General features: G+C 54.4%; 1 protein-coding gene across 18 annotated transcripts in view; it reads right to left on the bottom strand.

The window, feature by feature from the left end:
* Nucleotides 1-4354: 4354 nt before the first annotated feature.
* The window catches only part of Tnk2 (tyrosine kinase non receptor 2), a 39334-nt gene continuing 23009 nt past the window's right edge, over nt 4355-20679 (bottom strand). For 4 of the 18 annotated variants that reach the window (XM_041672925.1, XM_041672920.1, XM_041672916.1 and 1 more), the window contains 13 exons: nt 18732-18953; nt 18041-18193; nt 17373-17650; nt 16716-16842; nt 16199-16345; nt 16013-16107; nt 12004-12198; nt 9605-9696; nt 8890-9009; nt 6951-8299; nt 6763-6858; nt 6477-6604; nt 4355-5165 (listed from right to left, as the gene is read on the bottom strand). In XM_041672925.1, coding sequence (XP_041528859.1) covers nt 5159-5165; nt 6477-6604; nt 6763-6858; nt 6951-8299; nt 8890-9009; nt 9605-9696; nt 12004-12198; nt 16013-16107; nt 16199-16345; nt 16716-16842; nt 17373-17650; nt 18041-18193; nt 18732-18953 — 3009 coding nt within the window. In that variant the 3' untranslated portion in view covers nt 4355-5158. Of the gene's footprint in view, nt 5166-6472; nt 6605-6762; nt 6859-6950; nt 8300-8889; nt 9010-9604; nt 9697-12003; nt 12199-16012; nt 16108-16198; nt 16346-16715; nt 16843-17372; nt 17651-18040; nt 18194-18731; nt 18954-20679 lie in introns of all 18 variants that reach the window. The other 14 variants (XM_041672926.1, XM_041672919.1, XM_041672928.1 and 11 more) reach the window with 10 other exon arrangements.

Here is a 20679-nt window from a genome sequence, read left to right as displayed (position 1 = left end):
GTGGTTTTGTCCCTTCCTCAGATGACAGAATGAGAATGTTCCAGGGGAAAGAAGCCCTTGGGGCAATCCTGAGGGTGGCAGTAGGAGCAGGGAGACATCTTCAAAAGGACAGCTCCAGAGAGACAGCTGAGCCAAGGGCATCTCCCCACCTGGTGAGCTGTGGGGAAGTCGGGCAGCCTTGGGAGCTGAGCTCTACCAATCGACAGCCACCACCCTCCAGCCTTGGAAGGAGCCTTCCAGGCAGCTAGACCATCCAATCTACCATTCCCAAGACTCTTTAAAATACCTTGAGAATCTAAGTCCTTTACTTGGAAACATGCAGACTATAGGAAAGAAGATTATTTTCCTGAAAATACATTTATAAACTTGTTTAAAAAATAATTAAGGGGCTGAAGAGATGGCTCAGAGTTTAAGAGCACTGACTGCTCTTCCAGAGGTCATGAGTTCAATTCCCGGCACCCACAAAGTGGCTCACAACCATCATATGTTCTGGTGTCCTCTTTTGGCCTGCATTACAGGCACACATGTGGGCAGAACACTGTATATACATAATAAGTAAATCTTATTAAAAAGTAACTCATTAAAAAATAAAAATGCTAGCCGGGCGGTGGTGGTACATGCCTTTAATCCCAGCACTCAGGAGACAGAGGCAGATAGATCTCTGTGAGTTCGAGGCCAGCCTGGTCTACAAGAGTTAGTTCCTGGGCAGGTCCAAAGCTACAGAGAAACCCTGCCTCGAAAAACAAAAACAAAAAGAAAGAAAAAGAAAAATGCTAACAAATAATGCATTACACAACAAGAGTTTATCCATAAAATGCAAAGTATGTAGTGTTTCCAGGGCGTTCAAGATGAAGATGAGCAGCAGAAAATGTGAACAACTTAAAAGCAGTTTAGAGGGCTGGAGAGAGAGAGGGCTCGGTGATTAAGAGCACCTGCTACTCTTGCTCAGGCACCATGGTCAGTTCCCAGCACTCATCTGGAGGCTCACAGTGACCTATAACCCAGTTCCAGAGGAGCCGATATCTTCTTCTCATCTCAGATGGTGCCAGACAGACATGTGGTGCACAGACGTACAGACAAACACTCATACATATAAAATAAAAATAAATACATCTTTAAAAATAAGCAGCTAGCCGGGAGTGGTGACGCACACCTTTAATCCCAGCAAGGAGGCAGAGGCAGAGGCAGGAGGATCTCTGTGAGTGTGAGTTCCAGACAGCCAGAGCTACACAGAGAAACCCTATCCCGAAACACACACACACACACACACGCAGTATCTTGTAACTGATTCATGTCAATGCCCTTGTTTTTATAAGATAATACGTACATATGTACACAGATAAAACTAATCTACATATTTTTCTCATTGTGCTCTGCCAATTCCACAGTGGGTGTTATGAAAGTCATAAAAAGAACAAAGGAGACAAATACAGCGGAGACCCAAGCACCCCAAGTGGGGTGGTGCCAGGACTTCCTGGGGGAGGGTCTGCATGCTCCCCAAGTCCCCAGAGTCCTAGCACACGGCTGGGAGGCCACATTTCAGAGCATCCCAACCATCACAGAAACAGGCAGGATTCTAATGTCCTTTCTCTTTACCTTGGTACCAGATGGTGAGCAAACCCATTCCCTCCCAACTTTCCCCGGGCTGAGTCCCTAAAGCACCCATGGCCCTAAGCAAGCAGAGTTTGGACTTTTTTTGTTGTTTGCTTGTTTTGTTTTTCAAGAAAGGGTTTCTCTGTGTAGCCCTGGCCATCCTGGAACTCGCTCTGTAGACCAGGCTGATCTCAAATTCACAGAGATCCCCCTGCCTCTGCCTCCCGAGTGCTGGGATTAAAGGTGTGCACACTGCCCGGCTGGTTTTGGACTCTTTTTCTTTTTTCTTTTCCACAGGCATATAAACTGTTTATTAACAGCAAAGGCCCAGGGACTCATTTCTTCTTGGACTCTTAAATGGTGTGCCGGACAATGACTTCCGGCAATCCTAGTCCTCGTTGGCTCTCAGATTTACTCAAGGATGCGGTGTCTCCGTTTTCAGACAGGTGGCACTGCTGACACAAGAAGCGATTGCTTAGGGGTTCAAGCAACCCTCGATGCAGTCGGAGCATCCGAACACAAGGTCGCTAGCTAATGCTACCGCTATCACGAAAAACGGAGGGAAAGTGTTTTAGAAACGGACACATTTAAAGAAAATCCTCACCCTTTAGTTCTTGATTTTACCATTTCATCCAAAACCTGTCAGCCCTGTGACAGCCTTTGAGGAGCGCAGGGGCAATTCTCCAAGTTCAGAGTTCTGGAGAAATTAACTAGCTTCAAATTAAAAATACCTTTTGCCTGCAAGGGGGCCCGTGCTAGGTTTTTCTTTCCTTTTGGCTACGTTAGCTACTGTTAAGCAGATCCATCCAGTGTAAAGAGAAATTCCAACACCTGTCTACAGATTCAAAGGAACCCAGCAGCTTCAGGACTGAGACCTGTCGTTCACCAGGATATGAGAAGCCCCCAAACAGGAAGAAAAAGGACTCGGGAGCAAACCAGTCCACACTGTGAGCTAGCAGCTAACCACTGAAACACTATGACCCTCACTCCCTGCTCCCCCTAAGTCAGGAAGAGTCACATTCTGGGGAGCCATCTCCCTACACACACAATGACTACAGAGATTCACCAACTTGCCGTGATGACGTCACTCTTTCCCAGGGGCACAGACTGTCTATTCAGCTTGTGTTCTCTCAGTGAGGCTGACAGATTGCCCAACAAATCCTCAGTTGATTCCCTGGGTTGGTAAACCCAGATCCGCTTCTGCTACACACAGAGATGCTACGCGAACTGGCAGGTGGATTGCAGGAAGCCAGCAGGAAGGCCTGGAGTTTAGGAAACACAGCCCAAGCTGCATTACACACACACACACACACACACACACACACACACACACACGCGGGAGTTGCAGCTGCTCTGGCGTCCTGCCCCTGCAAAAGCCCTTCTTGAAACACATCCTCAATGACAGAGTCTTACATGCTGACAACTCACACAGCATTTTTGTCTTCTTAAATGGAGTTGAAAATTGATAGATCTATAAGATATTTCTGAATGTAAGAAAAGGACATTCTGTTGCAAAAAAAAAGTGGGGAAGTGTTGGGAGCATATATATGTATGTATGTGCATATATGTGTATTGATATAGAGATCAGGTGTCAGATGTCCTGTAAGCGTTGGGAACTGAACCACGGCTAGAGCCGTAGTTTTAACTGCTGAAACATCATCTCTCCAGGCATCCAACTGACTTAACTCTCCTTACTCATGAGTGAGAGACGTGTAAACGAGAACCGTCACCCCATTTGCCCACCAGGCAGCCTGGGAAGGCAGGGAGCTATACCACATGGCCAGTTCTCGTTGCTAGTGTGACCACTGAACAGTTCTGCAGCCCCCACCACCACCCGCTGCTCACAATGCATCACCCAGTCACCCAGTCTTGCCAGTGGAAGGCAGCCGTATACGCAGCGGAAGGCAGCCGTATACCCAGCAGAAGGCAGCCATATACCCAGTGGAAGGCAGCCCATATACCCAGTGGAAGGCAGCCGTATACCCAGTGGAAGGCAGCCCATATACCCAGTGGAAGGCAGCCGTATACCCAGCGGAAGGCAGCCCATATACCCAGCGGAAGGCAGCCGTATACCCAGCAGAAGGCAGCCATATACCCAGTGGAAGGCAGCCGTATACCCAGCGGAAGGCAGCCGTATACCCAGCGGAAGGCAGTCGTATACCCAGCAGAAGGCAGCCGTATACCCAGCGGAAGGCAGCCCATATACCCAGCGGAAGGCAGCCCATATACCCAGCGGAAGGCAGCCGTATACCCAGAGGACTGCCATAGTGGCGGTAATTGCTAAGGACTGAAAAAGAGCCAAGCCAAATTCCTACAAAATTTTTCAAAAATTCACTCGTTTAAGAGAGGGGAATGCACACGAAACATGATAAAGGTGGGAAGGGCAAGCGGGATGGGAAAGTGGGCTGTTGGGGTGGTGCTCTGTTGTGCTCCCCGGTACCTTCTAAACTGGAAACCATGTAATACATTACTTGGCCCTAGTGGAGCCCTGCATGCTATCCATTTCTGACCTAGTTCCCGTTAGCTGAGCTACTGGACTGTCTCCTGAAGTGTGTCCTGCCCTTCAGAAGCAGTGGAACAGATCCTCAGAAGACTGACGTTCCCAGACCAGAGAGGAAAGGAGGGCCAGCTCTGAGAGGGCCCAGGAAAAGGCTCTGCCAGGCTGCAGTTCCTCTCTCCGCCTGTAGGGGGTAATAAAAGGCTGCTTGCTCTGGACAGCCATGGCCTGTGGAGACGAGGGACACAAGAAACAGACAGGCAGGAGTGGGTAACATAAAATAGAAACGGAATTTATTTCACTGGAAGAAGCGGATATCCAGAGCTGGGACAGCAACTTTGGCAACAGAGGCTGATGGGAACACATTGAACAGCAACGGGGAAGGGCAGGGGTCAAACAACAAAGTACTGGTGCCCCTGGGGTCTCCTTCCAATTCGGGCCCTGGGCCCTGCCAGAGAACCTGCTGCCATTTCTCTCTCTGTTTCTGAGCCACTTCAGACTGTCTCCAGGTACAAGCTCCTAGGAGCATCCAAGTCTGCAAGTTCACAGTGAAGCCACAAGTCACATTCTGTCCAACACTCCAAATGCCTACAGGGGCTCCCTGGAAAAGGGCCCAGCCCTAGGAAGGGCCTGCTGGATGCTGGCCGACCCTTCTGTGCGGCCAACACATCCTTCTTGCCCAAGTCAAGCCTGGCTTCCTTAGTCTAGTCCTCCAGGGCAAAGCCTGGGGCACACGCTAGCCAGTAACCCAGCCCTGATCTTGAGCCAGGGGCAGGACACACACAGGGCCTGCCAGGCAGCTTCCTGTCTTGCCTTCACAAGGCTCCTTCCCACCTCTTGGCTGGGGCACTGAGGGCTGAACCAAGCTGTGCAGAACAGCGCTGGGTGGGTGAGTGAGGTGGGCAAGGTAGAGAGTCCCAGCCTCCTGCTCTGTCCACATGGAGCAACAGGCAGCAGTAGGTCCAAGCTGTGGGTGTTCCAGGCCTGAGATGGGCATCTCCCAACCCTGGTCCTACAGACAGGTTCAAGTGGTTCCTTTAGGGCAGACTGTTGTTCTCCAGACAACTATCAGCGTCTGAAAGATGGGAAATAGCAAAAAAGTTTATCTGTCAACATGAGCTAAACAGCTTATGGGAAATTCAGGGTCACTACGCAAAAACAAAACAAAACGAAAACAACAAAAAATAACCTGGAAATTTTAGGCAACAGTTTTAGAACTTACTGTGAAGTGTCTTTCTTGATGAACTTTTGAATTAAGGAAAGAGTACTACTGTGTACTGGAGTATCTAAGCACAACAGGAAGCCCAGTCTTCTCAGGATGTAAATTAGGGACAACCACTGGCAGATACTCCGGCTGAGTGCCTGTCCAGTGTGTTGGAAGGCCACAGCCCTCTCCCATTGTGTTTCCGATTGTCTCTGCTTAGAGTTACACTGTGTAAGAGCGGTACAGACTGGCAGACCCCAAGGCGCCTGCCTCCCAGCGCCCAGTGAGCCGCACTGGTTCCTGGGATGATACTGGTTTCACGTCTGCCTGTTCACCACTTTGGGGCTTGATAAAGATTTCAATTAATATTAATCTGTGTGCTTTATTTTATATGACTACATATATATATATATATATATATATATATATATATATAAGCTTTTAGTGAGAAAACAATGAGATTTTCTTTGAATGTTTATTCCTTCAAAAAGCATTAATATTACCATATATAGAAAAGGGCGTGGGAGGGGAGTGTGTTTGTGTGTGAATACAGGTGTGCATGCCACAGTGGGTATGTAGAAATCAGTGAACATCCTCAGGTATGGATCCTTGCCTCTCTTCTTGAGACAGGGTCTCTGTTGTTTTCCTGCTATGGTGTGCCAGGCTGGCAGGCCCTTAAACTTCTGGGGGTTACTCTGTCCCTGCCTCCCATCTCTCCCATAAGAGAACCGGGATTACAGAGGCACAAGTTACATGTCCATATTTCACACAGGTTTGGGGATTTAAACTCAGGTTCTCACGCCTGTACAACAAGCAGCGTATTCACTGAGCCACCCTCCTCCCCAGTACTAACCGGCACGTTAAACAGAAATATGGTACAAGAGCTAAGAAATATTTGCTTAAACAACCAGGACTAAAATGTTACACCATGAAGCACTTGGGCAGCCAGAGAGGAGGTCAGGAAGTCCGCCTCCTCCACCCAGGGCCTAAGGCGACTCTTCCACTCATGATAAAAACCAAGTGTCTGAGTTCATTTTGTTCCTTGTTCTAGACAAAGCTCCTGCCTCTGGGGCCCTGCACCTGCCCTCTCCCCTCCAGCTGGGGACTCCCTACCTATGTGTGGCTTTCCCCAAGGACAGCCTTCCTGGGAGAGGGAGCTAGGGCGTTGTGTGACTCACTCACTTGTGGTGGGCAGGGCCACAGGAACCCAGAAGGTGGCAGCCAGCTTGCTCCAGGTTCCAGTCAAACATCTCTAGCACTTTGTGGCACTCCACCCGTGGCCGAAGACCCAGTCCAAAGAGCTGCTCCACCTGAGGGGCAAAGGGTAGTGGTGCCATGGGACACCCTGGGGCAAGGGGTACCAGACCAGAGTCGGGACACAGGACTCAGAGCCAGCGGGGAGGGTCAGGTACAGCGGAACCAGCTTTCAATGCCCCTCAACGCCAGAGCAGGCAGGAAGTGATGGTACCTTCAGATACTGGGCAGCCCTCTGCACACTCCAGCTGTGGCTCTGCAGGGCCGCCTGGCACTCCTCTGTGGTCACCCCATGCACCATGGCCTGCAGCTGGGCACACCCACCCATCAGCACCACTTGGGCCCATTCCTCTGGGACCCTCAGACCCCTGCCCTTCACCTCGAAGTGGGCCTAGCACTCACCATCTGGATCTTGTCTGCTGGCCGTGCAGCCTCTTGCCCATCCCCTGGGCAGCCCCTCTGTGGCAGCCGAGCAGTGGCCCTCAGGGCTGGTGGCCGAGCCCCTGGGTTGCTGTTATTGGTGGAGAAGTTGGCCTTTGGGTCTGGGGCAGCCTGAGGCATAGGTCGAACAGTAGCAGTGGGGGCAGCAGGGGCTGGGGTACTGGGTGGGGGCAGTAGCAGGGGCACAGGCATGGAGGCTGGCTCTTCAGGGCTCTGGGCCTCCCGGAGGAAGCGCTGATAGCGCTCCAGATAAGGGGGGCGCTCAGGTAGCAGGTAGTAGTGAGTACTGCTGACCTTCCTGCCATCGCGGACAATGGGCAGGATACAGGGGCCAGCCCGCGGGCCAGGAGCCTGGATCACTTGTGGCGTGGCATATTTAGGGTCTGAGGCAAAGCTTTGGGTGGTGGGCATGGTCTTTCCAGGTGAGCTAGAGAGCCGGTGTGGTAACGGAGAGCTGCCTGGTGGCACCAGGGGGCTTGGGGTTCTTGAGCCTTGAGGGGACAGGGGTTCCCGGGGAGGCACTCGGGGAGGGGAGGCAGGTCCAGGCCACCGGCTTGTCTCTTCCTCACCCGAGGGAGCTGGAGATAGCTCCACACGTGGACGTGTGGGCCGAGGGGGAATGGGTACCCGGGGTGGCACCTGGGGCTTGTCATCACCTCCTGGGGTGGGGGAGGGGGTCAGCTGGCCAGTGGGGACCTGTAGCTGCCGCATACACTCCTGCTGCAGTGCCTGGAAAATCTCTGCAGTCTGGGCTGAGCTGGGTGGCTTACCGCCACCCTGGGGTGGAAGAAACAGGTTGTCCTCCAGGGCAGGGGGCGGCTGTGCCTGCTCCGGCACAAAGGCATAATTGGTCTCGCCCTGGCTCGGCCCAGCAGGGAGGCCTGCACCCACTAGCGTGCTGTTGATAGAGCAGACCTCAAAGTCATCCTCATCCTGGGCCACATCGTCATAGGCAGGGGGCGGGGGCAGCGGGCGAGCGTCCCAGTCCACTACAGGTGTGGGATGTAAAGGCCGTGGCAGTGCCCGCGTGGGGCTCTGTGGTGGTGTCTTGTCCAGCAAGGAGCAGGCATCCATGGCCAACTGTGCCAAGGAGGGTGCGCAGGGCCGTGGGGTTGGAACCACAGGCTCCTCGCCAAAGTCGATGAGTGTGACCTCGCCCCCACTGCTGCGGCCTGCCTTGGTGCCTGGCACTCGGGCCGAGGGCTTTGTGAGCCACAGCCCTCGGGGCAGGGATGGCTTCCTCAGGCCCAGCTTCTTGAAGTCGCTGGACAGGGGGTCTTGGTCCTCACTCACAGGGTCGTACGTTGGCTCTGTGACAAAAAGGGAAACCCCAACAGGGAGATGGTATCAGGTATGAGTGGGGAACAAGGGGAGGTAGGATATGTAAATGCAACCAAGTAGCCCCCACTGACCCATCACTACCGACTCCCCAGAGGTTAGCCTCTGCACCAAGACCATACCTGACCCTGCTCAAACAGGGCAGAGCCAGCTGTCTGACTTCAGGCCTCAATGTAGGCCCCCCAACTCTACCCAAGCGAGAGCGGGCCAACATCCCACGCACACCTGACTCTGATGTTCCTGCCATAACACAAGAGCCCTGAACTCCTTGCTCTCTTGGTCTGGTTAGTAACCCCTTGCTCCACCTCTACTGGGGCACACCGTTAGAGCAGGCACGGGCCAACAGGAGCTTCCCTCAGAAGACAGACTCCTGATGCCACCCTGACATCAAGACACAACCTCTGCATGTCTGAAAAAGCACGAGCTGGCCGAGTCACGGCAGGACCGCATCATCTTTGAGGGCACAGACGGGGAGGCAGGCATGCCGGGCCAGTTCAGCAGCAAAAGCTCACAGCACACACCCGCTTCCCCTTCCACACAGCCAGCCGCTGGGGCTCTGTACCTTCCAGGAGAGGAGAGGTGAGAGGAGAGAGAGGGCGGGGGCAGGGGCCAAGGCATCCTGAGAAGCCCCACTTACTCTGTGTGAAGATGGCAGGCTGAGGTGGGCGAGGTGGAGGCTCCCCTGTAGGAAAGGCCATGCGGACAGGGGAGGCAGAAAAGAAGAGTGACCAAGCAGGGCAGGGATGAGGGGGGAGGTGGAGCCAGACAGAGGGACGAGTTCAGGTGAGAAAGGGAAAGGGAGGGAGGGAAGGAGAGAGAAATAGAGAGAGAGGTGAACAGGAGTGAGCAAACGCACAAACCCAACTGAAGATGGGAGGTGGGAGGGAACGGGGAGGCAGGATGGAACAGTTGTGTTCCAGAATGACAGGCACAGGATCTGGGAGGAGGACGGGGCTCCTGGCTGAGACGGAGCCCAGAGTGGGGTGTTGGCTTGGGAGAGAAGAGCATGATTAAGGCCAAGTATGGGAGCCAGGATCTGAACAGCCTGGTGAAGGAGGGAGGAGGAAGCTGAGGCTGCAGGGCCAATGCAGACCAACCCAAGGATACCCACCTCGGCGGATACAGCTGCCTCTCCTCTCCTACCCTACCCCACGCCCAGCCAGGGCCAGGAATCCAGCTGTCCCACCTGCTGCTCTGGCCCAACTGTCCTCAGAGCAGAAGAGCAGGCTTGGGGTGGCCAGTGAATTGGGAACACCAAGGAATGGGAGGGCTCTTACTTTTCAGCCTTCCTAGATGCTGGGTGGGTCGGGAGGTGCTCAGCTCCACACTCAGCAGGTCAGGGGGGTCCATGGGGTTGCCCAGATACAGTCTGTTGGGAGAGAAGCAGGTCAGAAGGCAGAGCAGTGGGGGAGACACCTCTGGAGATGAAGGCCAAAACCACAACAAAACAAAACCTTCCTGAGTGTTTAGTGAGCAAGGCAAAGACTAAGACTCAAAGGAAGCTGAGTCACAAGGCTCCCAGACTCTGTACTGATCAATCCCTTGGGAGGTGGCTCCCACGGGGTAAGCACACCTGACCCAAGCTGAGAAGCCTGTACCTTCATGGACTCCAATACCTTACAAGGGCAGAGGTGCCCTTGATAACCCTGACAGCATCCAAACCCATGCCAGGCTTCTACCTGCTGGCACACTCTTGTTCTCCAGACTGAAGAGAAGCACCTGCTGCTAGCCCCTAGAAGGGTGGGCAGGAAGCAGCTTCCTGCTGAACCACAGGAAATGGGGAGGAGGTTGAGCTGCCGGGTAGGCTCCCCACTCACTCACCCAGCCCTACTCTAACTGTCACTATCGGAGACCTGGGGCTTAGTCACCGAAGCTGATTAAAGCCTAAAGAATGAGCTAGGCTGGCTAAGGCACAACAGGGGAGGGACACAGGGCGCAGGGCCCCTTTCTTCAGAGGCCCTTACCTGGTTCCTGTGAGGCAGAGCCTCTCTAGGGGCCCATCGGTCTGGAGTGTGGGGTATGGAAAAACAAAGGCCTATTTTACCATACTCTCAGGAGGAGGCAGCTGGAGAAGGGTCACAGAGACCCAGCAGGAGAGCTGACCGAGTACCATAAAGTACCTAATTCTGTATCTTTCTCAGATCCAGGGATCTCACTCTTTACCTACTCTTTACCTAAACACTGTGAATCTCCATCCCGTCCCTCCTCCCCAAAACAGAGTGGGCTGGGGCAGACTAGAGGAACACTGCTCCCTAAGATCCCCTAGGACTGTGCCCACTACTGGGAAACAAACTCCCTTCTGCCTGGACCTGCAGACATGACCCCTGACCTCACAGGTTCAAGGTCCACAACTCTGGAAACCCCTGAAGGACCTGGACCTGGACAGACATGACCCCTGACCTCATAAGTTCAGGGTCCACACTCTGGAAACCCCTGAAGGACCTGGACCTGCATAGACATGACACCTGACCTCATAGGTTCAGGGCTCCACAACTCTGGAAACTCCTGAAGGAAAAAAAGTGTTGCTCAGAGGCAGATGTCTTAGAGAACTGCTTCCCAAGTGTCTTCCCCATGTGTCAGAAGGTGGTGCCTCGTCTGCTGGGTGACAGGGGACTTTTTGGCAAGTAAAAACAAGTCCATCCCTGGGATTTTCTGACCTTGATTTTACTTACAGTGGAAAACTGTGCACAGACAGAGAAGCTCTGCCCCACAGGGTGGTGTTGGGGAGAAGAGAATGCTGGGGGCCCAGCAAAGAGCTCCCTGGCCCACCACCCCCGAGCACCCTCAGCACTCGGTCACCTACACCTGGCCCACCCCACCTCCACAGCCTACTCTCTTCTGGTAGAAGGGCTTCCGGAACAGAAGAAGCTAAAAGAGAACAGAAGTGAGGAAGAGCACAGGAGGATGTACGGCTAAGGACCTGCAGCGGGGAGTGAGGGCAGAGAGAATCCAGAAAGGAGATCTACTTACTCATGCCTCAGACACCTACACACCTATTCTGAGGTAAACGCTGCAACGCACCGTGCAGGGCTGTGAGGCCTACTGCCTCTCGCTCCCCTCTGCAGAGTCAGCACTGTCCTCTGACCCAGAGCAGAAGGGGTCATCGCAAGGGAGAGAGCAAATGTCATACACAGTAGCAGAGAAGAAACGACGCACAACAGAAAGGGATGTGGTCCAAGTGCCACACCAAAGGATCCCCGAGGACAAGTGATCAACAAGCCGCAGGGATGGGGAAAGTTTGCATCTGTGTCCCTGAGGCTGGCAGCCTGTCACGAGAGAGAAAAGCAACTGACTATAGAAAATCATGTGCACACGCATGGCTCGAGGGCCAGCATCTACGCAGGCGACCCACAGCCAGGGCAAAGGCTATCCTGCTGCCCAGCAGCCATCCACTATAGGAAATACTGGGACCGGAACTTTCACAATGGACCCCACTTGGCTGGAAAGGCCAACAAAGTTAACACCTTAACCATTCCTGGCCTTGGAAAATGACTTTGGGGATGCTCTTTGCCTGCTCCTGGTACTGCTTGCTTTGAGCAGCACTAAGCTCAGAGCCTATTCACAGCCTTCATCTCATCAGTAACAGACAGCACCATCTTTGGAACCTCTGAGGGCTTCTGTGTGGTGTGGTGAGGGGCCCAGGACCGTATCTGGTAGTCTCTGTCCAGGTACTTACTCATCAATCCTGTCAGGGAACCCCCAGCAGTGCCGGGGGTCGCTGTCTCCATGCCCCGTGTGAATGAAGCTATTCTGTAGAGGCTGGCTGATGTCCTGGGCTGACAGGCCAGCCACGGAGGTCACCACATTCCGAGGGAAGGGTCCAACGCACAGCGTCCGGGTGTTCTGACCACGCCACCAGTAGTTCTCAGCCCTGTGTGACAAAGATAACACAGTGAATACGAAGTAGGGGTGAAGTGACCCCAGGCTAAGGTCCCTACTCATGGACCCCTGGCAAAGGGTGTGCACTGAAGACCTCGTCCACCCAACAGTCCACTGTGTCCAACAGCAGCCCCATAACCTGCCACTCCTGAAGAGGGCCTGGCTATTTGCTCAGCCTTACTCTAAGCTCCTCTGGCAGGCTCAGGTAGCTTTGTCTACAGTCTACAAACAAGGAGACCAGCTCCAACAACTGTCCTACATGACCAGGATCCGAATCAACTGAGTCTGCAAAACTAATTCACTCTCACAATACACCCGTTTCCCACCTACAACGGGGGTCCCTAGATTCACTCTTCAGCAGGGTCCTAGGAATTTTAGTTGATATATCAGCCACAAGGAGCCCCATGAGTTTAGGACCATGCCTTCCAGTTACTATTCACCCTGCCATGCAGACCTTCAAGATGAAGGAGCACATGGAGACCTGGGGCTTGGCACCACCTGTGGGCAGGGCTGTGGGGATCCAGCCTTGCCATCCTCCCTTCTTCTCGTGATGAGGCCGACTCTCTTGCCTTACAATCGGGTGGTCTAGATTTCCCAGTACGGCAAATCATGAAGACCTCAGTCCCTCACTCTGCAGACAAAGCAAACCCGTGTGTGACCCAGGCTGAGCCCACACAGCAAGTGAACAAGTGGAAGAGAACAGAGCTCTCTCTGAACACTCCAAACGCCCCAGAGCTGGCTGCGGAGGCCCTGCGTCTGCTGCACATACCTGAAGTGTGGACAGAGTCTGGGTTAAGGTAGCGGTGCTGACAATCGTGCTGCAGGGACCTACCCGCACCACCACTGCCTGCCTGCCCTGTCCCCTCAGAACGGCCTCCCGTGAACACAGCCTCAGCACAGGGCTGGGGAGCTGCTGTGCACTGCCACAGCTGCCTTCTGGTCACTAAGGCTGCCTGCTGGCCCACCACCAGCCACAGCAACCCTGTGATTACTCCCTGCCTTCAGGGTAGGAAGGGCAGGGAAGGAAGGAAGGAAGAAGAAAGGACAACACCCTGAGAAGGAACAATCTCATCTGAAAATAGCAGAGCCATTCCAAGGAGAGAAAGGATCCTTAACGCACACACAGAGCTGCCCGTGAAAAGCACAGGGCAGCAAGGCCTGCCCAGCACCTCCCGGCACCAGCGGCTCCTCCATGAAGTAGCCCGTCCCTTCCCTGGCCGCTACCCCTCAGCTCTACTCTGCCCACCTCCTGTGGTGTTCTCTAACTCAGAGAGCCGCAGCAGAGGTAGAAATGTTACCCAAACATTCTGCTCACAACACACACAGCCCTACCTTGTCCCTTCTGAGGGCAAAGATGAGTGCCTTCCACCCCTCCTACTACAGGAAGTGGAGGCTGCAGGCCAGGCCAGGCCAAGAACCTGCAAATGGATTTCAAAACTTCTGTCCCCACTCAATACCACTTCTGAAAAAAACAGGGCCGCCAGCCATCCCACCCACCCCCCCAAGTAAGACCCTTGAGAAAGGCCTATCATCACTTGTATCCCCACGTCTGTTTTTAGTTTTAGGGCTTTTTGTTTGTTTGTTTTTGGACAATGTCTCTCTATGTAACCCCAACTGTCCTAGAACTCACTGTGTAGACCACGCTGGCCTTAAGCTCACAGAGATCCTCTGGTCTCTGTCTCTCAAGTTCTGGTATTAAAGGAATGTGCCACCATGCTCTGCGTACCTCCAAACTTAGACAGAGTTCCCTGAGCTCAGCTCACAGGATGTCTAGGTATCCTCTACCTGCCCCGTACCCCGAGAAGAGCTGAGCACTGGGACAAGCTGCATCCTAGAGCTGGAACTAGGAAGCAGACTGAAGACAGCGCCAGAAGAGAGAAATACAAGGAAGACAGGCAAGAGCCAGAGGAAGAGCCACAGAGACAAACCCAACCCAGAGACTCTCAAAGCTCATGCACCGGGGACATGGAGACAACTCAGGCAAACAAACAGAGCAATCTGGGGGTGAAAAGAAGGAGGAAAACCCCGGTAACCACAGATACACAGGCCCACTCCCGAGGCTTGCCGGCTGCTGGAGTCTCGTGTCCCTCACCTCCCACCTCCTGAGCAGTTCCAGGGACCAAGTAAGAGTTGGCAACTCAGAGGGACGCGTTCTAGGAGCTGAAGACTACCAGCAGCTGAAGGCAATGGGAGCCTGGGGCGGAAGGGCAGGACAAGGTACACCAGGGACAACCTCCCAAGAAGAGACACTCCCCTGGCCCCTCCTGCAGCCTGCTTTGCTCTCCATGACCAAGGGCACCACGTCCAGAAGCACCTGGGAAACTCCAGCGTTACCCCAGGGAGCACGGGCTCCAAGTAGAGCACGAGACAGACTAGTGAAGACTCGAGGCCAGAGGGGCGCAAGGACGAGCCGGGTCCAGGGCTCTCTGGCTCCTGGCAGTGGAAATGGTTACAGGCCAGCTTCTGCCCCGACCCATCCTCAAATCTTCCTATCTTCAGCCTATTTCCAGACTACTGACTCCTAGGCCTCTGACTTGCCCCTCAGGTCCAAACCCGCACACAGCTCCTTCCTGCCTCCAGGTCTCCCTGAGCCTACTCACAGCTCCTTCCTGCCTCCAGGTCTCCCTGAGCCTACTCACAGCTCCTTCCTGCCTCCACGTCTCCCTGAGCCTACTCACAGCTCCTTCCTGCCTCCACGTCTCCCTGAGCCTACTCACAGCTCCTTCCTGCCTCCACGTCTCCCTGAGCAGTTTTTTTTTTCACTTCTATCACCACCCTCTCCCATTCTCTGTAACCAGCTAGGGCGTCATTCTTGTTCCAAGAACAGAACAACATGAGAGCCCTGGCCTGAGGCAGTGGGACAGGGGTCACAGTGGATACAGGTAAATCTAACACACCCAGCTCCAGCGCCCGTTCCACTGACTCAGGCTGGGACTCACCACACTCACCAACCCCAATAAGGCACAAGTTATACCTGAAGGCCCCCTGCAGGCATCCTTACCCAGTTCTGAGTCAGTGGAAGGGGTACAGGGAATCTCCCTTTGCCTCACTCTTCTTCCTGGTCCTCAACACTCACCCACAGTGCTAATGCAAAGACACCCTACCCACAACCAGTTCCTCAGACACTCTGGGGATCAGATGACTGGAGGCAGGACCAGCAGAGGGTAGAGCCAGGGCAGGGGCTGGAACTAGAAACGTGGGGAATGCAGGTAGGCTGATTAAGGGATACTGCGCGTAGGCTGTGACCTGAGTTTCAAGTAGGTCAGACACACAGCAGTCCTCATGGGGAAGCCCTGGGAATAGAATGGGACAGAGGTCCAGGCAGTGGATGGAGGGAGACCGTGACTGGGAAACCCTGGTGGCGGGGAGGGGCCTTGACAGGAAGGATGGAAAGTTGCCAAAAGGGCGAGGCAGAGCAGGGAGAGGCTGCTTGGGGCCTGAAAGGCTGGAGGTGAGCAGCCAAGCATGGCTGTTCACACTCACAACCCAGTCCTTGGGAGGCAGAGGCAGGAGGATAATGCATTTGAGACCAGCCTGAGCTACAGGAGACCTCCCAAGAACAGAACCCTTCGCTGGAGACACCAGAAGTGAAGAACAAGAAACATTTGGGGATTCTGGCGCTGACCCCCAGCTCTGAGGCCAATCTGGGCTGGGGCTAGCAGAGAAAATCTGTGCAGACGGCTCTCAATAGTGTGAGGCCTGTCAGCGACGCTGCTGCCCCAGCCTCTGTTCGGCCACAAACTCTCAGAGGCAGAGGGGGCTGTTATGCACCTCTCAAGCCTGTGCCCTGGAAGGGACGCCCCTACCTTCCCTCGATGACAGTGATGACGTCATTCATCTGGATGTGCAGCTTGTCTGGCTCCTCGAAGTCCTGAAGGGCCCGCATGTCAGTAGGCTGAGCCTGGGGCACAAACAGATCACGTCCGGTCCAAGCTAAGCATCCGATGCCCCCTCTTGCGCTCCCCAGCCACCATGGGCAGATCCGCCCTCACCTCCAGCAGGAAGTCCCGAAGGGCCACAAAAGTGGGTCTGTCCTCTGGTTTGTGGGCCCAGCACTGGACCATGACATTGTAGATGTCTTGGGGGCAGTCCTCAGGCCGGGGCAGGCGCTCCCCTTCCTTGTCAATTTTATGCAGGATCTGCCAGGCAGGAGGGTGCACAGGTTAGGGGCAGCAGGGCTCTCGTCTCCTCACCGGCTTTTCCCTAACCGGACCCACAGCTGAAGATGACACACCTGGCCACCACGGCACACGTGTCCCCAGAGCCCAAGACCTTTTTTTCCAGCCTTAGCCCTGCCCAGAACTCATCCCTCATCCATGTCCTCCCACCCCATCCCTGTCCTGTGACATTCTCGGTAGCCACTCGCTTGGCTAAGCTCAGAGAGGCCGTTGTCAACACAGAGCATACTGAGAGTCGATCAGAAAAGAATCAGTTCCAACAAGGTCAGGCTGGAAACCAGGGGAGGATGACTCCCACCCACCCTATGGAGCCCGCCCCTAGTCCCCTCACCTGGCTGCCATTGAGGCCAATCCAGGGCTCCTGGCCATATGTGAACATCTCCCACAGTGTGACCCCAAACATCCAAGTGTCACTGGCATGAGAGAAGGTCCGTGTCTTCAGGCTCTCAGGGGCACACCTAATAGAAAAGGGTCAAAGGGAAGGCTTCTTGTGGACCCTACCTCTGGAACCAGAAGATCCTATCATCTAAGCAAAACATCAGCCCCGCCAGGGCCCACGGCGGGTAGGTACCACAACACACAGGTGAATAGCACCAGTCTCAGCCTTCAAGAGGCAGCACAATCTATTCCTGCCTGGGCCAACTTGACCTAAACACGCCCACTGACCATTCTTTCCTGGCTATTCCCCATACATTTTAAATTTAACAGCAAGCCCTCCACAGGGCCTTTTAGCATGCTACCAAGTACCATGCCCTTGATATCTCAAGAGCAGTCACCCTTGGGCCTTCCTGTATCCCCCTGGAGAATTCCTTGGATGGATGTGCAAACATGTACGTAGATAAGAAAGGTACCCCAGGCCCAGAACAGATAAGGACAGGCCAAGGCAGAGACAGTCCTATGGTGGATAACAGAGTGCCCAGAAGCTTGTGGGTCTTCTGAGCCTGGGGTGGAACTCAGGCCCTACAGGCCGGCGGCACCTGCCCCTCACCAGGCAAAGGGCACCTTGCGATGTTCTTGCATGACATAGTGGTCATCATTCTGGGGTAGTGCTCGCATCAATCCAAAGTCTCCAATCTTGACCAGGTCGCGGGTAGCCAACAGCAGGTTCCGAGCAGCCAGGTCCCGGTGGATGAAGCGCTTGGACTCCAGGTATCCCATGCCCTCAGCCACCTGCACAGCGTAGCGGCTCAGAGTCCCCAAGAGGAAATGACCTTGGTGTTTACGCAGTCGGTCCAACAGAGACCCCAGAGGTGCCAGTTCTGTCACCTGAGGTCAGATATGAGAGAGAGGGTAAGCAGATCTCTACTCTCTGAGAGGCAAGGTTTCCGGTCCCGTTCTGGGCATCTGCCATAGCCATACGTAATGCTCCTTCCTGACCTGTCTGCTCAGAGTTACCAAGAGTTCCACAGGTTCCCAGCCCTGTCCCTCCAGCGACCCCAGGGATCTGAGACCCAGACAGCAGCACCTTAAAGAGGGTCAGACTAGAAATTCCAAAGACCAACTCCAGTTAAGGGCCAGCCCTTCCTACGGGCACAGCTCCTTGTCAATGGGTACTAGAAAATCTAGAAATGGCAGTGCTGGGCAGGACCCTGGAAACCCCTTGGCCATGCGTGGTGGGAGACGCTCTCTGACCCTCCCTCCTACCCAAGCTCTCACCATCTTCATGGGTGGCGTGAGCACCACACCATACAAGCGAATGAGGTTTCGGTGGTCAAGCGAATGCATGGCATTGACCTCCCGGATGAAGTCGTCCATGGCCTCTGGCTGGCTTAGCACATCTGGCTTCAGGCACTTCACGGCCACACTCACCTGTCAGGATTAGCAGGGAGTTAGACCTTTCATGGTGGGTCACCAACACTGAGCTAACTGCTCCTTCCAACTCGGGGCAAAGATCCTTGTCTCAGACCTGTTCACCTGAGTGGGTGAGCCTGTATGTCCCTGACGTGGGGACAGGGCTGACTGACCTCTCAAGGTCATTAAATGTGGGCCTGCTCTTTCTAGGAAAATTCTCAAGTTAGCAGTGACAGTCCATGAAGAGATGAGCAGTTCGAAGACAGTAATTTGTTTAGCTATTTCTGCAAGCTACAGAACTGCAGGTTGCAGCAGCAGCCTCCCCTGGAAAGGGGGATGTATCTAAATGAACACATCTGTGGGGTGGGAGCTGGAGAGAAGACAACCGCGGCTCCGCTTCAGTCAAGCAACGGAACTGCAGACCACTGGTCTTTCACTTTTCAGAGTTCCATCTTTCACAGTAAGCAAACTAAAATATTTTTAGGGTTGAAAAAAGAAGCCGCTGTGCTTAGTTAAGCCTGAAGGCGAGTCCTTTTACAACCCACACAGAGCTCACCGTCTTTCCCGCAGGGGCGTCCCATTCACCCCTGCGCACCACTCCAAAGGAGCCGTCTCCCAGCTTCTCCAGGAGTCGCAGGTCCTTCTCCCCGATGAGGCAGGTGAGGCTCTGCAGTGTCCCTTCCCCTGCCAGGCCCCCTGGGGTGGGTGAGGGCTTCCGGAAGGTGCTCTGAGAGTGATGGGGAGGGAACTCAGCCTCCAGCCGCTTTCCACTGAACACCTGTTTGAAGGCAGCCAGGAGCCAGATGGAACCCAGAGCCCCAGAACCACTCAGTTCCACCCCACTGGTAGGCCTCACACAGCTCCTGGCTTTGCCAAGCTGCCCAGGGGCAGCCCATTAAAGGCTCATACTTCCTCCCGAGTATACCCTGAGAATCCACAGTTGAAGCCTCGGGGTAGGTGTCAACAACAGGTAAAAGTACAGTTTATGGCTAGAGTGACCCCAACTGGTCTGTGAATGGACAGCACAAAGCCCTCTGGGTACACCCCCCACCCCTGGTCTTCAGCTCCTCCCCATCCTACCCTTCCCTTCCTGAACCTCTTATTCATCACACACTTTTGCCCCTAGCACACAAAGAGAGGGTAGGAGCCTGAGGGGCCCTCCAAACACCTCCCTGTCCATTTTTAGCCCTGGCCCCTTCTCTGGGTTAACCATTTGGCGCTGTCTGTCTCTACCCTCCCTGGGGAGTCGCCTGCCCTTCATCCTGCCCAAGGGAGAAGATAATTTTAGTCTGAGGTTGAACCATGAGTGTGTGGTGTGTGTGTGTGTGGTGCAGATGAAGTGAGTCTTTTCTGGAGAAGGGCCTGGGAAGACAGCTGGGGTTCTGGAGAGGAGCCTAGAGTCAGAGGCTGAGAAGGATGGAAGACTAGAGGGGTCTCTGAGGCCTGTTTTTGAGAAGGAAGTGTCAAAGGTCAAGAGACGGGAAAAGGGCCATGAGCAGGCCTGGGCATGGCAGTCTGCGAGGGCCTCCAGAGCTCTAGCTCCAGGCTGCAGACTGGCCTCAGCTCCCCAAGGTTGGCCACCTTCCTGCATGTGCTAAGGGCAATCAAATCTGAGGTCCAGTAACTAGAATTACTAATATACTAGGTCTCCCTTAGCCACTGCAGCCAGGAGGGACCCTTCCCACAGTCGTGCAAGGTAAGCTGGGTAACGAGGCTAACACTGGTTTCCTGGAGACATGACCGTTGGGAGAAGGGCACTGATCACCCAGAGACCTACTATGAGTCAGGCACAGATCCAAAGCTGCTACACTGCTTCTCTCTCCCACCGTCAATCAGCCTGACACACTCATCTTTCACTAAAACCTGGGCAAAGGACCAGGACTGTGTCCCCAGAAAAGGCCACAGGCTCTCAAGAGACAGCCCCTTTGCCAAACTGCAGCCAGGAAATCTCTACTGCCCAATCCCTGACCGGCTGTTCTGTCCTGCTCACCCCCCACTCCAGTTGAGGCCAGGAGTGGGGAGGGAGGCCCTGGCTGGCTCACTTCCTCTCTCATTGTCTTCCAGACAATAGGCAAAGTTCCACTGAGTCACATCAGGGACTCACAACACCACAGACCCAAATTAGGACGGGTGCGGGGAGCTGTGGGGAAGGAAGTCGTCAGCAGAGCCAGATGACCAGAGAACATGGGAGACGCGGGGCGGCATGTCAAAGCCAACATGTCCAGACAGTCCTTGCTACCCTACGATGGACACTGGCCTGACTCAAAGGGACAGTTGTCAACAAGTCCCTGCCCCTGTACACAGAGAGGCTGTTCACGTGTCCGTCTGTGGCGGAGACAGACACTTAGCCAGGCAGCTCCACAAGTGCCCTGCCAGATAAAAGCCTGGAGGAGGGGGTCTGTACAAAGTGTGCAGGAGCTGGTGAGATTACACCTGCTGAGGACAGAATGCAGGTCCTAGGCCCGCCAGCGGTGTGAGGCCCTTGGGGTGCCCCTCCGCCCCCA

The sequence above is a fragment of the Microtus oregoni genome, unplaced genomic scaffold, assembly GCF_018167655.1.
Source record: "Microtus oregoni isolate MIOR12 unplaced genomic scaffold, Mior012 000023F_ref0000262, whole genome shotgun sequence".
In the NCBI taxonomy this organism is placed as follows: Eukaryota; Metazoa; Chordata; class Mammalia; order Rodentia; family Cricetidae; genus Microtus; species Microtus oregoni.
This window is presented reverse-complemented; position numbering and strand designations above follow the sequence as displayed.